Raw genomic sequence first — 18,763 nt, 5'->3', positions numbered from 1 at the left:
AAGCTACCGACTGCTCCCAACAAAGCAATTAATTAAATCAAACAATGGAAAATCTGGGATACAATAATGACAATATTATGAAAAGAATAGTTGCTACTCACCTTATAGCAGAGATGCTCAATCACAGAAGGGCATAACAAAGAGACTTTCAAAAAAATCTTTCAGCCAAAAAGGCCTTCGTCAGAAACACACACACACACACACACACACACACACACACACACACACACACACACACACACACACACACAGTCTGCACGCTCGTGTGCGCACTTATTCTGATGAATGCCTGTTTGAATGAAAGCTTTGTCCGACAGTATTTCCATTGTGCCTATCTGTAACTTAGCATCTCTGCTGTAAGATGAGTAGCAACTATCCTCCTCATAATATTGTCAATTAATTAAATGTAATACAATACGGATTGGCAGAAAATACTAGCCAAGCGGTGGCAGGAGAAAACACACTGGTAAGGTTTAGGAAACGGGAAGAGTTACAAGAAAAGTCACTCAGAATCTCAGGTCAGTGGAGACCTACTGGATGGGAAGAGAAGAAGAGACCAATTGTTGGTGCCTGCACCAGACAAGATCAAAAACCTGACAACTTAAAGAATAAAAGGGAGTGAACAAAAGGGGTAGTTGCTATTTTAAAAGGAAGGCTGAGACCACACAAATAAACATAAATTCAGGACAGGTGAGTTATGAGAATGAAATAAATGATGTTGGTGCTCTTCGAGATGGCAGTCTTGACCTCAGTGCCTGTTTCACCCCATGTGCCGTCTGGTTTCTCCCACCTGACTCTGCATGTGGGTACCGACTTAACAATATGTGCTTTGTCCTCACCACACATGTAGCCTGAAGTAAGTTAATTTCTGAAGTACTGACCTTTCTTTTCAGTACCTGTTTTTTTTTCTCTAAATCTTATTTTTATTCTTTGTCTTATTTTTATTTTTCTATATCTTTTGTATTCCAACTTGCATTTTTCCCTGCAACCTGGGGTTCTGAGTGACTTTTCCATAACTCTTCCCATCTCCTAAACCTCACAAGTCCTTTTTCTTCATTCCCCTTCCTTTCCCTTCAACCCTTCTACCAGAAGGAGCTACTGGCTCCAGATGCTTCCACATTTCCTCTTTCTTTTGTGTGTGTTTATTCCTGCCACCACTTGAGAGGATTTTTTTATGTATCCACAATATATTATATTGACAAACACTGATTAATGTAATGAAGTAAATAGTTAAAGTAAAATTCACAAAATATTATTAAAATAAAATATACAGAAAAATCTCTAAAGCCTCACAATACAGAAATGGCTTAGAACAAATGTAAGTATAGTTCAATAATTTATTATCAGTTGTGGTGTTCAATTGACAATTATGGACTTTCGCCGTTATATACCTGCAAAAGAAAAATTAAGCAGCACTAACCAAAATTGTGGTAAAAGATGTATAAATTCACAAGGAGCTTTATCTATTGAACTTGCAGGCCCCCATAACCATTACACTTTAAGTAAGGCAGCATTTAATGTGGTCACATTGTGGAATACCATGAACTGAGACCTAAGTTAGTGTAAAATCTAGAACATACCTTGTTAACAGACTGTCTTAACTGAACAGACCCATCATCTGTTGTTGCTGTAGTTGATGTTGCAGCTGCCACTCCCAATGCAGAAACTGGACTCACTGGCTGTGAGTGGCTTGCTTCAGGTGCTTGGAATGTGTATACTGTCAGTGGTGGTCTCTGATGACCACGTTCGTATGCTGAAAAAGGCAATTGTGTTCCCTGTACGGAAGCAAAACCTTTACGTAACACAGTTTTCTATATCCTTAATGTAGTCTGTCAACAAAGTAAATTATGGGGAAAAATCATGTAGTTGCAAATTTATGTACAGTGATAGGAGGAAGTGTAATGAATAATACACTAAAAAAAAAATCCAGAGTAGTGGTGTCAGTGGTGCGCGCGCGCCACTGACACCACTACTCTGGATTTTTTTTAGTGTATTATTCATTACACTTCCTCCTATCACGTGTGTGCGTGTGTGTGTGTGTGTGTGTGTGTGTGTGTGTGTGTGTGTGTGTGTGTGTGTGTCCGCCCTAGCAAAAATGTTTTTCAATACAAAAAAAAAAAACTACATTGACTTTCCTACAATATAGGTATCAATAACTTTTTTCTCTAAGGCTAATAGTTTCTGCATTGTGGGGGATGGGGAAGTCGCAGATTTTTAAAAATGGTGTTTTAATGGTAAAAAATAAATTTTTACTTTTAAACAAAGTGGTTTAAGCACAAATATGAAATGTGTGTGCTATATCTAAGTGCAGTTGAGTGATATTAAGGGATAAGCTGGGGCATATATCAGGTGATGCCTCCCATTATCTACTCCACAGATGACAAGAAACCGCTACAGAGTCTTTCACAATATCATATCAAGAATCCTTAGCATGTCTTATGGATCACAGGCAACACAGTGTGCTGACCTGTTTGGGGATGTTTACTTTCCACTAAGCGCATTAACACTAAATGGAACATAGATATGAGTTAGTAATTCAAGAAACACATACGAACAGACTCTACATATATCTCTGCACACTATTCTACACAGCTGGAGAGAAAATTGATTCTCCATCATCCCATACACCAGTTGTAGCATTCTTCCAGGAATGAGCACTGCTCACTTTTGATTTTGTAGACAGACTCAAACTCTATAGTATTTCCTATCCAGTTCTCTTATGTGAGCAGACAAAGTAAGCTCTCTGAGCTCCTATATATATATATATATATATATATATATATATATATATATATATATACACGCTCCTGGAAATTGAAATAAGAACACCGTGAATTCATTGTCCCAGGAAGGGGAAACTTTATTGACACATTCCTGGGGTCAGATACATCACATGATCACACTGACAGAACCACAGGCACATAGACACAGGCAACAGAGCATGCACAATGTCGGCACTAGTACAGTGTATATCCACCTTTCGCAGCACTGCAGGCTGCTATTCTCCCATGGAGACGATCGTAGAGATGCTGGATGTAGTCCTGTGGAACGGCTTGCCATGCCATTTCCACCTGGCGCCTCAGTTGGACCAGCGTTCGTGCTGGACGTGCAGACCGCGTGAGACGACGCTTCATCCAGTCCCAAACATGCTCAATGGGGGACAGATCCGGAGATCTTACTGGCCAGGGTAGTTGACTTACACCTTCTAGAGCACGTTGGGTGGCACGGGATACATGCGGACGTGCATTGTCCTGTTGGAACAGCAAGTTCCCTTGCCGGTCTAGGAATGGTAGAACGATGGGTTTGATGACGGTTTGGATGTACCGTGCACTATTCAGTGTCCCCTCGACGATCACCAGTGGTGTACGGCCAGTGTAGGAGATCGCTCCCCACACCATGATGCCGGGTGTTGGCCCTGTGTGCCTCGGTCGTATGCAGTCCTGATTGTGGCACTCACCTGCACGGCGCCAAACACGCATACGACCATCATTGGCACCAAGGCAGAAGCGACTCTCATCACTGAAGACGACACGTCTCCATTCGTCCCTCCATTCACGCCTGTCGCGACACCACTGGAGGCGGGCTGCACGATGTTGGGGCGTGAGCGGAAGACGGCCTAACGGTGTGCGGGACCGTAGCCCAGCTTCATGGAGACGGTTGCGAATGGTCCTCGCCGATACCCCAGGAGCAACAGTGTCCCTAATTTGCTGGGACGTGGCGGTGCGGTCCCCTACGGCACTGCGTAGGATCCTACGGTCTTGGCGTGCATCCGTGCGTTGCTGCGGTCCGGTCCCAGGTCGACGGGCACGTGCACCTTCCGCCGACCACTGGCGACAACATCGATGTACTGTGGAGACCTCACGCCCCACGTGTTGAGCAATTCGGCGGTACGTCCACCCGGCCTCCCGCATGCCCACTATACGCCCTCGCTCAAAGTCCGTCAACTGCACATACGGTTCACGTCCACGCTGTCGCGGCATGCTACCAGTGTTAAAGACTGCGATGGAGCTCCGTATGCCACGGCAAACTGGCTGACACTGACGGCGGCGGTGCACAAATGCTGCGCAGCTAGCGCCATTCGACGGCCAACACCGCGGTTCCTGGTGTGTCCGCTGTGCCGTGCGTGTGATCATTGCTTGTACAGCCCTCTCGCAGTGTCCGGAGCAAGTATGGTGGGTCTGACCCACCGGTGTCAATGTGTTCTTTTTTCCATTTCCAGGAGTGTATATATAGTGGAGTTATTTTCAGCTTATTAAGTGAATACTTATTTGCAGCAATTAAGTGAGCTTCTGCGTAAAATGAGTTCCTATAATCAATGTCAGAGAAGTTTATAATTTGTAGTTTTGTTGGGAATGGGATGGGACTGATAAATGTGGCCTACAACATACTATTAAGACATGTAATTGTGTTGTAGTCACTTGATGTTCAATTATTGATTGATCAGTAAGATATTGCAATTCCTCACCATAAATGTGTTACTGGTATATTGTGTAAATTTCTCACATTCAGGAATTGCTGGCACTTGTAGAATGGGCTGCACTGAGTGGAGCCATTTACTGTGCATCTACAGCATATCTTGCAAGACAGATGTGAATATATCTCACGGAATGGGACTGATCCTGTTTAAGTCGAGAACATGAATCTACTACAATGCATTGCTTGACTTACATGGAGATATCTGAAGATAAAAAACAAGCAGGTGACCTGCTTTTGTTACAAAGGGAGATCTATGATTAATCTTCCTGGCCTCTTAAGATTTTTGGAAAGCTGAGGCTGGCGAGATGCATTAGATACCCCTTATATTACACTTGGGCAGGCTCTTCAGTGAGACAGGCAGTTGACAGAGCCAACTGTTCAACATTTTTACATAACAGCAGCAAATGAGCACTCCTCTAGTAAACTGGAAATATCGATATTACGTAAACACTCGTTCAAGGAAGTTAATTTTGCCCATTCACATGAAAGAAATAGACAGGAAATGCTGGGAAGCTATATCCAGTCTGCAAAACAAAAAGTAAGCAGTACTCTTGATGGCGGAAGCTGCCTTTGCCGGGAGAACGTAACAGCTGCCGTACGTGCTTTAGCACTGTAAAAAAGTGTTTAGAGCTGTACATAGATTCCTACTATGTGCATCTCTTGCGTTAGTTTTATTTCTCACTCATATCTCTGTTCCATGTACTGTTAACGCATTGTGTTGAAAATAAACACCCTAAGCATGTCTGCACACTGTGTTGCCAGTGATTCATAAGGAGGCTGCAGAGGATTGGTTCAACATTGTTAAACACCCTGTAGTTGCTTCTCACACTGTGGGGCAGATACGTGGAATCACTTCCTCCATCTTCAGTTTGCAGACCTATGAAGAAGTGCAGTACATGACCACAATCTAGCTACCTACCTTCCCCTCATTATCAACACACTATTTTTTAATTATATACAATTTTTCCACATCCTGCAATGCAGAAACTTATAGCCCTATTTCTTTTTTGTATTGTAGCAAGTTTCATGTCGTTCATTTTTGTTCTGGGAAATGTTTTCACTACATGCAACAATTTTCCAGTTATTCAACAAAAAAAAGTGATCTTCAAACACCCCCACACGCCAATGCTCACACCCCGCCAGCCAGGGTTTTTAGTATTCTGTTCATGATACTCCTTCCTACTAATGTACAAAAATTGTCAACCACTATTTTTCCACTCAATTTGATCTTTTCTGGTCTTCGTTGACTGGGCTAATGATCCCAGTAAGAAAACTTGTGTCTCACTATCAGCTTTCTACTATACAATCCTTATGATCCTTTATGATAGCCAGGTAATTCTCATTTTCACCACACAAAACCCACAGTGTTGTTGATAATCACTGAAATACATCTAAATGATGAGTGGCTGGACAAAAAATGTGCAGCATAATTTGGCATAAAGTATGCTTATCCAAAACAGACCACTCACCCCCTGTATAAAGGAATATGCCATTGTCTTCCTAGTAGTTTCTTAAATATTACATTCATGTTGTAATACCACTTGCTATTTTAATCAGTTTACCTGAAAACTAGGCAGTGGGTTTCAGCCAGTGCTGGCTGCTGAGGTTACTGGCACAGGCACAGCAGATGCTGCACCACAGAGGGTCACTGCTGACTGCTTGTGTGCAGGAGCCTCCCCATTAAAAGTGACTACTACATGGTACTGGGACTGGGGGGAAACAGATTGTTGGAGTTCTTCACCAATGAACTTTGTATGGGCCTTTTGTGCCATTGCACTGTATGATTACAGCAAAATTTTCGTGTTTATTATTATTATTATTATTATTATTATTATTATTATTATTATTTTCTTTCCTTTCTCAGAAGTTATGTCTGGTTAAAAACGGAAAGTGATACGGACCTGATCAAGCGTGACTTCCTTTTAACTCTACGGTATATATTACATTGCATTTAAGAACTTTCGGGTAATTGAACATGTATCAATAATTACAGATTTCTGTAGTTGTATATATACGTTTGGATGTAGCTGTATTGCGTTGATGTACTGGTGGATATTGTGTGGTATGACTCTTGTAGTTGATAGTATAATTGGTATAATGCCAACTTTATCCTGATGCCACATGTCGTTGACTTCCTCAGCCAGTTGGATGTATTTTTCAATTTTTTCTCCTGTTTTCTTCTGTATATTTGTTGTATTGGGTATGGATATTTCGATTAGTTGTGTTAATTTCTTCTTTTTATTGGTGAGTACGATGTCAGGTTTGTTATGTGGTGGTGTTTTATCTGTTATAATGGTTCTGTTCCAGTATAATTTGAATTCATCATTCTCCAGTACATTTTGTGGTGCATACTTGTATGTGGGAACATCATGTTTTATTAGTTTATGTTGTATGGCAGGTTGTTGATGTATTCTTTTTGCTACATTGTCATGTCTTCTGGTGTATTCTGTATTTGCTAATATTGTACATCCGCTTGTGATGTGATCTACTGTTCCTATTTGTTGTTTGCAAAATCTGCATTTATCTGTTGTGGTATTGGGATCTTTAATAATATGCTTGCTGTAATATCTGGTGTTTATTGTTTGATCCTGTATTGCAATCATGAATTCTTCCGTCTCACTGTATATATTGCCTTTTCTTAGCCATGTGTTGGATGCATCTTGATCGATGTGTAACTGTGTTAGATGACACGGGTGCTTGCCATGTACTGTTTTCTTTTTCCAATTTACTTTCTTCGTATCTGTTGATATTAATGTGATCTAAAGGGTTGTAGAAGTGGTTATGAAATTGGAATGGTGTACCCGATGTATTTATATGAGTGATTGCTTTGTGTATTTTGCTAGTTTCTGCTTGTTCTATAAAGAATTTTCTTAAATTGTCTACCTGTCCATAATGTAGGTTTTTTATGTCGATAAATTCCCTTCCTTCTTCCTTTCTGCTTAATGTGAATCTTTCTGATGTATTCTATATTTGTGGCATTGTGATCATGTAAGTGTATTGAGTATTATTGTATTGTGTATTATTATTATTATTATTATTATTATTATTATTATTATTATTATTGTTATTATTATTTGGGGAAGTAAATTTTAAAGTAGTTGATCAGAAATGGAGAAGAAGAGAAAATGTGCAAGTTTCAGAATTGAGAAAAAAGAAAAAGGAACACACGTGCGCATGTATATGAAGAAAAGTAAAATTTTACTTGACTGCAGAATATTTATCAAGGCTGAAAGTAAGCTTTCCACCTATATGAAATATACCCGAGAATGGTAGCTGTCCTCAGTTTCTCAAAAGCAGACCTGATGATGACCCACTGAAGGCCATTACACATCCACCCAAAACATTCAAGAACTTCTGCGATGTTTTACATTGATAAGTAATGACTCTTGCCTATATAATGGTTTCCTCCACATATCAACACATTCTGCAGTAGGGAAGAGTGTAAAATTACACTGTGTAACCCCACTTAAGGTTTCCATAAATTCCACTTCCTACCATGACTGGTTTATGCTGCCTCATCTCACTGTTTACACTGATAGTGTGTTATTTGTATACATAATAAAGTGAGCTGCTTAGCAGAGAGAACCTACTCAGATGTCTTCCTTTATCAGTAGTTTTACTCTTTCTTCCACTATTATTTTTAGCAGATTAAGTTCTCTTATAACTTGTGTATTCTGTGAAGTTTCTAGATTTGTTACTGTTCTAAACAAAATCCAGGAACAGAAGGTGCCAGCAACTTTTTCAAACAGAAATCTGCTACTCTCAATGTGACAGAATATCAATATACCATCACATTAACAACAAGTACACTGAAAGGACAAACACTTTGATACAGCACAAGAAAAGACAACGTTAGAGTGTTTTTAGGGAGGAGGATGAGGTCAGGTAAAATTTCACAGACAAGATATGATCCTAAAAGGTCATTTTATCCAGTCATCTTAGAAGGCACTATGTCAAGCACTGGTGTCAGATAACAGAGTTTACAATGCTGTGTTAGCAAGGAAACATTTAATGAGTGAGTGACACCACACGAAGACTGCTCAACACTAACAAGTACTTAAACAGAAGGAAGGTTTTCTTCCCATTTTTAATCCTATTACTACTTATTTAATTTCATGTTATAAATTATGGTTTGTTGTGGCCTTTTCAAATTCATTGCCTGACTTCTTTTCACTTTTCTTGTAACTTTAGCCTACATTTGCACACAACTACTGATCATCCATGTGCAAAGTCCTGTAAGTAACTGTATATATTTTTTTGAGACTTTTTTAACTACCTGTCATTTAAAAGAGAGATTACTTAACATGATACACAGAAGAAAAATTAAGTGAAGAGGGCAGGAAATTCAATGTAACAACTTCAACAGAAGTATCTTAGAAGAAGAAATTCTGGGGCATGTGCAGAAGGTGCAGATGGTTACATCAAGAAAGCAATGTCTTTAGTGCCCGGTGATGAATTTGAATCTCTTCCTTATTGTCCATTTTCAGCAATTCTGTCTCAGTACTTTCCTTGTGAATACAACATGGACACCACATGAAATTCTGTGCTTTGTAGTTTTCATAGTTCTCTTATATCCTTCCCCAATTTAATGTTTAAGTTAAATATGAACTCCTGTTGAGTTATACCAAAGCGAAGTTAGAACAATTTACAGGATGAAGTTACAGCATCATAAGTGTGCATGTGGCTGCATTTGACATCTTCCTGCACATTTTATGCCTATGTCTTCAGGATAAGATATTCTGATATCCACATTGTGCTGAAGTAAAACAAATAATCAGAAACCATTATCTTTAGTGTTTATACGAGTTTAGAAAGAATGGAGAGAGGCAGTACCTCTTCCTGACAGACAGCAAAGAATGATAATGATTCATAAACACTTAAATAACTTATTTTCCACACGAGCCATATGCACTATTCTGTTAGTATCCACAATGAACTACAATGGCACAGCTAACAACTTCCGATTGCCAAACATAAGCTGAGCATACATGTACTGATATTATATATCGATAAATCCACACTTGTACCAATATTATATATTGATACAAAGTTCTATCATATTATGGCCTTCCATTAATAATATATGGTTCACATATCCACATACATTTTAACTAACTACCAAATGGCAAAGTATACCTGATGAAATTGTATGTGGACGATCATTCATAATTGCTGTGGCAGCACGCTCAAACTGTAGAGTCTCTTGTAGATTTGGCCAGGTTGCAGTAGTTGTGGGAAGCGTGCTGGTTGAACTGGCACTCACAAAAGGGGCTGATGGTGTACTGGGGTTACTACCACTGCTGCTCTGTTCAGAAGCATTTGACACCTGCAACAAAAACAATGATATTCTGCTACAAGGAAACCAATTCAGACAAAGAATGTGCCCACATGAACAAGTTTACAACTACTACTCAACATAGTTACTGTGTGAGGGTTAAGAATACATGGGCAAGGCAAATAGTTCTCAGCCTGGTAGGTACTTGTCATATAATGTGAATGATTTTTTTTATTTTCTTCTTGCCAAACATTTTTCTCTGTGTGTGTATTTGGTACATGGATACTTATTTCTGAAGTAGCTAAGATGTGGTTTTCATTCAAATTTGTAAACTGTACTACTGTGCCATCAAGCAATTCTTTGATTAGGTCATTGTATTATCTACAGAAATTTTAAGAAGTTTTTGTTCATTTTCAATAGTTCAAAACATAGCTAGTCTTATTTAATTGTAGCCTTTTTAAGATAATCCATACGAAGAATATCCTCATATTGTAATCATATATATGGAAATATCCAGATAGTGCACATTATAGCATTGGATGTTTATCTATTAAAGGTATACAATATAGCTGACACCTCGTCATAGGAAAGTAAGTTAAATTTAACTCTAAGATTTAATGACAAAAATGCTTTGCGTAATGTGGATGTTGCATTTGTTGAATGCTGAGTAAAAGCAAATGTGAAAGACTTCTCGGCAATGTGTGGATTGCAGTAATATCATATGAATAATTTTGTGTACTTATTTGGTACTAAGGGTGAGGCATAGGTTCATCATTTCCAAACAGAATTGAAATTGTAGTCAACAAAAGTAAATGGAATCTGATGGCCTGGCACCAAAGAGCTTACGATTATTCTGGGATCATCATGGCCAGCAGTTTCTTAGCTGCAATAAGAATTGCTCTTTTTGATTATATCACAAAGGGTAAATGATTTTTAAATTATACCCACAAATGCTCATTTAACTGGGGGAAGGAAAAAAAAACTGCTAGAAGAGGCTTCAACTACAAAGCACAAATATTTTTATCTCTTTATCAGGGCAATTCAACTAACCACAAGAGGGATTTGCAGTGCAAAAATTTAATGATCTCAAAGCACAAACTGATTCAGTTTCCAGCCTGCTCAGCAGATTTACATCCCACATATAAATTAAGCTTTGACCATGTATGTTATCTTGAGTCTAATGGAGAAATTATTGCACTCTTAGATACACTTAGCACAGAATCACACTTCACACTTACTGGAAAGACACAGAAGAAATTGCCCAGAATGTAATGTGTTTTAACTTACAGTAATTTTCCAATGTCAGGCTGAGAGCTTTCCACCTTGTCATTCATGTCTCAGCAAAGATGAGAGTTCCACTAATACTCCTCTACCCACTAACATCCACCCCCACTCCCAAAACAAAAACAAAAAATTAATATATGTTATTTGAACACTATATTAGTTCAACAGATAACCCACCTGCAAGTCCCAGCATTAAAATAGATAAAAGTGTAACCTTTATAAGATGTGTTCCAGGTTTTTTAAAGGAGCATTGCATATTATTTTAGTTTCTATTCCAGCAAATACTGCAATAATACTCCATTGTCACTCTCAACCTTGATCATACATGAGATGGTACAATGGCAGCTTCATCTATTCCATGGAATTACATATGTTCCTAGTGTATAAGCCTCCGATGTTACAACACTCAATGAAACTGCAGGCTTGTCAGCAGCCCATCTTATATCTGCTGAATATACTGTTTATTTTCTTTTGAGAAACCTACCTACCATTATTAGCATGTGGCACTCAGCCAGAATTTGTCTAGCAGTGCATCACAGTCACTGTACTGAAAGGCACAAGAAGGGTTACGTAACTGTTAGTAACGCTGGAAAATTAGTGCACAGCATAATATAGCTATGAACAACTTTTGATTTTCAAGCAGCACATGCGGATCTACCAGAGCATGCCCACACAGAACAATCACAAACAGCAAACTTTATTTTTCTGATAAAAGGGAAACAACTTTAATTCCTAACTACCTGTACTGCCGGTGGCCGCACAAACAGCGTATCCTGTGATGTGAAGCCCGAATCCTGGGAAGAAACACTGGATATGCGTGGTAAGCTTGCAGGCAGGGGATGCTACATAGAGAAACATCAGATGCGATCACATCAAAGAAAGAAGAAAACTTAAAATTTAAAAAAAACACTAAATAAAAAACCAGTATGAAGCAGAAATTAATTGAAAACAGTAGTCTGTTGCAAAAAGTATCGCAAACTAGAAACAAATATGTTAAGAAAATATAAAACGTTTTAAGCATCAGCTGATATACAAAGAACTGCACAATTTAATAATGTTAATACGCATGCTCCAAACAAAGTTCAGATACCTAAGATCAATATCTACAGATCTTTTAATACAAAAAATTACACTAGGACACACAGATTTACACTCTTTCCAAACCAGTAACTTACCAAAAAAAATGAGAAACAGTAATAGTTTTTCTGTAGGCAAAAAGTTAAGTGGGTCGCTAAAGTGTAATCTATGATATTTAGATCCAAAAACTGTACACTAAGTAAAACCAACAAATTCAGTTACACAATACTGAAACAAGCAGGCAGATAAGTCTATATGCATTCCAAGGAAGAAAAATTTAACACTGTATGCATGACATGCACCGTCTGAAAGTTCAAGTATAAAATGCATAAGAAAGTTGTCACAATACCTGAGACAATGACCGATGCCAGTAATGGTGACTTGGAGAATGATGCGACTTGCTACTTCCACTGGAAGAACTGTTAAGTGAGCTGATGCTACACATGCTAGATTTTCGTGACCCAAGAGAGCTGGGACTGCTTGGTGGTGTTTGAAATGACCAGTTGCTATCAGAGCCCTTTAGATCTGCAATCACCTGAAAAACAGGAAATATGTTCATAGAAGAGTTGTTATATCCCCAAATCAAAAAAAAAAAAAAATTGTTCTTGGACAACTATTGATATAAATTAATTTTAGCAGCTGCCAACATTCAGTAATAACTGAATGTAAATATATGTATACATTATTTTATACATAAATATTTTAAGTGACTGACATTTCTTTTATTGACAAGTAGTTGTAATTGTAAGAACCTGCATTCCCCCTGATACCAAGTAGAAGGTGGTAACTTCAGCAGCTTAGCTGTTAGTGATATCCCAAATTTACAGTTAAAAAATAAAAAATTAAAGAGGTGTTATTTTGATCATTCAAACTTTATGACTTCGAACTTTTAATAGCAATCCCACTGAACGTTACTGTGGATTAGCGCAGAACCATAATACCTTAGTTGGATAGAGCCAGCTACTCACTTGTTCACTTGCAGGTGGTAGTGTGTATGGGTCAGCTGTATGTTTCTGAATTTGATCAACAACTTCTTGAAGATGTGACAGCTCCGACAGCATGGCAACTTCTTCATCCTGTGCAATGATAAATATTATGATCGTCTTCTGCTTTCAATTTGGTTAAAATGATTAACCAACACTTAGTTTCAACATTGGGTTGCGAGTCACAAAATATATTTTTTTCTAAGAAATCAACTTTTTCTTTCAAAGGAGAAAACATTAACTGCGTCAGTATGATAAACGTTCCAATGCCGTCTGCAATTATAAATCAGTCCTACAGCAGACTTCTATTTGTGTGTACACAACTATATCAAACTTTTAATTTATGTCACAAAATAAATATATTCCACTTCCTCCTCAAAATTCACTTTTTTAGGGGTGGGGTGGAGGTGGTATATACAAATTGCAGTAGCAGTTGAGTGTGACATTCACGAACATCCAACTGCAGCCAAAATTTCATTCATATTATTACAGCGTCCGTTCTACAATAACATGTTTTCATCTATTCAGAGTTTATTTGCTTTTGCTTTATATTTTCACTTTAAACTCACCACAACCGGTTTCAAGAAAGCAACCAGCAGGCAATATCTGCTGCGTTCTTCTACAAGTGCCTCACGCACTGCCTTCTTTTCCGTTTCCTCCAAAAGTTGCCGGCGTTCATTCACGTCTTGCAAGCAGCTCTCTACCCTGCGCTGCAATTCACCATTCTTGCCCTTTCGAGCTTTCTTTTGCAATCGCAGAGTATCTGTCGATCGCTTCTTTAGTTCAGCACGGGCACGTTTGTATTCTGGAAAGAAAGAAAACTTTTAAGAATTCTTACCTTACATCAGTCTTAATCTAGATGGAACACAGTTTATATACTATAAATTATTAAAAGCTCTGTGTGACATGCAAATTAACTATTTACACTTAAGTTTTCTCTCACACTAGTTTTGTCCACAAGCTCAATCATCGTAGTATAAGGTACCCCTTATTTGCAGGTAAAAGTGCATTTCACTTTCTTTCCAGTTTTGCTGTTTCACACATGTGAAGCGCTGCAGTACCTATGGTGAGTGGTAGGTTCCCATGTGACAGTGACAGTTAGCCGTCTGGTGCTTTCAGAGCCAGTGGAATATGCTGCAGATGCAGAAACCTGCTTGTAACGACAGTAAAGAGATATGTATGGGGGAAGTACATTTATGCTGGCGTGAATCAAATAATTTTTTGTTAATAAGTATTTGCCAACACAAGTTGCCTTTTGCCACTCAGTCATTAGTAGGAGTCTCCGGGTCATAATTACTACCTTTCAGTAATTTTACAATGCCAGGAAACGTTGATTTAATAAACGAATGAATAATTTTGGCACAGTCGGAGATGTACGATCTTATAAGAACTATAGCAACTACATGCTCAAGTTACAGACTGTGTGCCATAGTCTGAAATCTGTCAACAGGATGCCTTTTGATCTTGTCATGCAGTAGACTATGCTCTCATACCGTTAATAGTTAGCTCATAATCACTGTGAAGTTGATTTTACGGTGTTTCCTAAATAAGCGCACCATAATGGCACACCAAAAAATTATTCGGGAAAAAAAGCTATACTTTTTCCCCACTTCATTACATAAAACAAAGACAGTATCGCACTTTCAGAACCTGACAGCTCTGCAAGGGGAAATAAAAACTAGAAGAGTGTCTCCGCATAACAGGTAGGAAGAACTTCTAGGCGGCAGCTCTCCAAGTCAATTGAGAGACTGAACGGCTTGGGAGGGAAAGAGTGGCCAGCTACACTGTACACCTCATATCACCATCTACAGACTCACCGGTTAATCTGAGACATTTATGGGGGCTTAGCATGAGTGGACTGTTCTTGCGGTGGAACAGGCACCACTCTAAGTTACAATTTAACACGTAGTGAAATAATACAAATGGCTAGTTACTGAATTGCACAGCAAACAGAAAATTCACAATAGCTAAGTTTTTATAGTGTTTCTGTCAGATTATATACTGATGTAATGTCTCCTTCATATTTTCATGAAGTTACAGTACAAGTCTACAAAGGGACGAACACTGAAATATTCAAATTCTATATATCAAAAAACAATTAAGAAAGACAATAAATGACTTTTTAAGATTCTTGAGATAAAGTCCTATGTTTCTCAGTTGTTTGAAAGGCACTGGACACTGACCTATTTATCACCTAAAATAGAGGTTAAATAATTTGGTTATTCCAGTTGGCATCCAAGCCTCATCATGTGAAAATGTCCAAGTGTTATGGCAGCACCATAAGCATTATATTCTGGTCTCTCTTCATAATACAGCAGCAACCAAAAGTTACAGCATACTGCCATGTAATTCTGATAACTATGGCATAACCTAGAACTGGTCACACAAGTGTTTTGTATGCAGTTTTCTTTACAGCTACACAGCACATTCCCAAACCCACCCTGTTCCCCCAACTGCTTCTCAGCATTACCTCTAAATACCTGTACAATATAACATGCCGAGGACTGCATCTTAAGTTAACACTGTGTTGCTGATCCAATCTGAGAAGACATTAGAGGTCCTATCTCATTTTCTTTGGGATGCACACTGTACATGCAGATTACTTCTACATGGCTATTCTATAATTCACACTTAAGTGCCTGGCCAGAGAGTTCATCAAACCAATTTCAGACTATTTTTCTAGCATTTTCAAATTCAAAGAAGAAAGTCTGATTAAATTTCATGAAAAGATCATGCCGCAACGAAAAAGGCCACTGTTTTAAACACTGCCACCCAACTGGGGTATCATATCTGTTACACTCTCACAACAACACAAAGCAAGCAGGCCTACTTTGACCTTTTTTGATGTACTCTGTTAATTCTATATGGTAAGGATCCATACCACACAGCAGTACTCCACAAAAGTACAGGTAAATGTAGTGTAGGCCGTCTCTCTAGTAGATTTGTTACACCTGAGAAGTGTTCTACCTACGAAATACAGTCTCTGGTTCGCCTTTCTTGCAACATTTTCAGTGCATGGTTCCAATTTAAATTGTGTGCATCTAGTAACTTCGTTTTTCAGTGGCACTGTCACTGGTAAAATTATCACTGCTGCCATGCAGTGAAGTTATTGATAGTGTCATGATGCTGGTATGCTTTACACATGCGAAGAGTCTTTTTGAATTTTATAGCAGATCTCGAGACAGAATTTCTTTGTAGAAACTATTAAAAGCATCTTGCATTGACGTACATGCTAAATTTTGTACTGCTTTAAAATACTGCCAATCTTGCAGACTGAGTTGTTATAAATCTGGCATGCATTTATCATTACTTCTGCAACAGTGTCCTGTATATTTTCATTTCTCTATGGACTAGTTTCCCCCCAGACCCAGAGATGCCTGGCATACTAACATCCCCCGCAAAATATGCCAAGAGTAGCCCACAAATGCTCTATTATATTTACATTCACCAAATATGCTGTATACAGTTTCCTCACTGTAGTGTGTGTCAGCAACAGGTGTATGTATAGACCTGTGGAGATGAGCACTGCTCACAAACAGTACACTGCATCCACGGAAATTGTTTATGTCCCTCTGCCATATCGAAAGAATAATATTCTTTGCATCCTGCTACTGGAGTTATTGAACTGATTGTCGCAATGGCCTAGTCCGTGACTAAACACACACACTCGTTGGTAAATTCCATTATGTTTTGAGCATCTTAACTCTCCATCCCTTCGTTTTCTATTCACACTAGCTGGTGACACGAATCCCCACTCATGCTGCACTGGGATTCATCAGAAACCACCACTCTCTCATCCACAACCATCAGCATCAATGACAATGATCAATCAACATAACTGAAGTGGTTCTGCATTAACAGCTCGACACAATATGAACATTATGTGTAATGGCTGGCGGGATCTTTTGTTGATGCTGAAGCATAACACACATTAAAAACAATTTGTGCAGGAATAGACGATACACAAAAAGCAAGCGATGAATTCAGACTAAGGCCTCATGTGCAAGTACTTAAGATCAATGGCTAAGGATGCTTTTACATGAGGAAAGCAAGCCATGTCTGGATGTTCAAATTTCCACATCTCACAGCAGACATTGGGAGATCAATCTGATAATCAAACACGTATCTTCCGTGATGACTTTGGCAAGTTGTGGCTCTGAGACAGCTGTGGTTGGCCCGAAATACTACACTGATACTCAAAAACAACAGTAATAATTTAAGTACACAAGAACCTCCTTTATCTGGCCCTCATTATTCCAGATTTCCAATTTATCTGGATCCATTTTTTTTTGTTTCCTTTTAACATGAAAATGTGTGGTATACAGTTGGTACAGTATGGTGCACATACACCAGCTGTGTTGGCACAGCAGGTAACAAGACATGGCTGGTCCAACACTCAGCATGGATCTGTTCCTTACGTAGTTAAGAAGCTACTGGTACTTTTACTTTATTCCCATGTTTTGAGTGTGTGAATGAAATGACTTTGAAGCGAAAGAAAATGGCTGTTTCGAGAGACAAACAGTTGGAAAGGCTGAACACATGGCTGAAAAACATAGCTGCTGAGTATGGTGTAAGTAGATGAGCTGTGTCAGTCACACAAAATAAATTGGAGGCTTCCACTTCAACATGATGAGTAAAGAGAGTCTGCAAAACCACAACACAATAAATAAAGCAACAAATGAAAATACTGGATGAAGCATTATCCGTTTGGTTAAATGAGGAAAGACAGCACTATTTTCTGATATCCAATCCTACCCTGCAGGAAAAGGCATTAAATTTAAAACAGTAATGGCGATACTAACTTCACATATAGCCAAGGATGGCTGGAAAATGTAAAGCTGATCATGGAATACGGCAGCTTTCAGTGACAGGTGGAAGTTTTACATGGGATACTGTGGCTGCAGAAAACTTCAAAAAGACTGAAGTTATTTCCTCCAAAATCTTAATCCCACTCCAGACTTATAATGGAGACGAATATGGATTTACTTTATTGGATGTTGGCTTTCTGATTAGATGACTTGGCAAGGGGTTATAATAGGTGTAAAGATCGAGTTGTTTTATCAATCGAAACATCCGTGTGTATTATACTTTTTCTTGTGTCCAGCATCTATGCGGGGTTGCCACGGTTACTACTGGATCTGGCATAGTTAACTTAAGGGGTGGATTGATGCCCTTCTTATGACCATCCCGTTACACCACCCCAACCCCCTCCCACTACTCCCCCTCGAGGGCAGAATATATGTAACCCGAAATGACTGCGTGGAGTGTAGAATTCTATGAACGGTTTCTAAATGTTTGCGAGTCATGTAATTAAGGCAGGATTTGGTGGTATTCACCTAGTCAGATGTGGGAAATGCCTAAGGCACACCGGCCCTCGTTCAGCTGTTAGAAACGTGCTCTCTATCGTGTTGAGGCGGATTTTGTAATGGCTGTACTGCTCGCCAAATGCTGGTCCCTGTACTGAGAGACGGCGTTCCGGCCGAAATTAAACACTTACCATTTGATTTTTCGAAAACTATTACGTGAAAAAAAAAATTGATTTTTGCACGACTTTTAGTCTGACATCTTCACTCCCGATAAAGAACTGAAATTCTTTTCGTTATCCGTGCTACAGCACTGGGTCGAGTTAGGTAAAACACTGCACGAAATTTTAAAGGGTTCGCACGGG

The 18,763-nt window shown here is 38.9% G+C and overlaps 1 protein-coding gene across 5 annotated transcripts in view; it reads right to left on the bottom strand.

The window, feature by feature from the left end:
* LOC126262296 (protein MTSS 2) overlaps positions 1–18,763 on the bottom strand; it is a 351,715-nt gene that overhangs the window by 22,447 nt on the left and 310,505 nt on the right. For 4 of the 5 annotated variants that reach the window (XM_049958828.1, XM_049958832.1, XM_049958829.1 and 1 more), the window contains exons 6-11: positions 13,665–13,900; positions 13,081–13,188; positions 12,462–12,647; positions 11,776–11,877; positions 9,613–9,802; positions 1,581–1,753 (exon numbers count right to left, since the gene is read on the bottom strand). In XM_049958828.1, coding sequence (XP_049814785.1) covers positions 1,581–1,753; positions 9,613–9,802; positions 11,776–11,877; positions 12,462–12,647; positions 13,081–13,188; positions 13,665–13,900 — 995 coding nt within the window. The remainder of the gene's footprint in view (positions 1–1,580; positions 1,754–9,612; positions 9,803–11,775; positions 11,878–12,461; positions 12,648–13,080; positions 13,189–13,664; positions 13,901–18,763) is intronic. The other variant, XM_049958831.1, reaches the window with a different exon arrangement.

This window comes from Schistocerca nitens, chromosome 6 (genome assembly GCF_023898315.1).
Source record: "Schistocerca nitens isolate TAMUIC-IGC-003100 chromosome 6, iqSchNite1.1, whole genome shotgun sequence".
Classification (NCBI taxonomy): Eukaryota; Metazoa; Arthropoda; class Insecta; order Orthoptera; family Acrididae; genus Schistocerca; species Schistocerca nitens.
The sequence above is the reverse complement of the archived record's forward strand: the minus strand, read 5'-3'. Positions and strand labels throughout refer to the sequence as shown.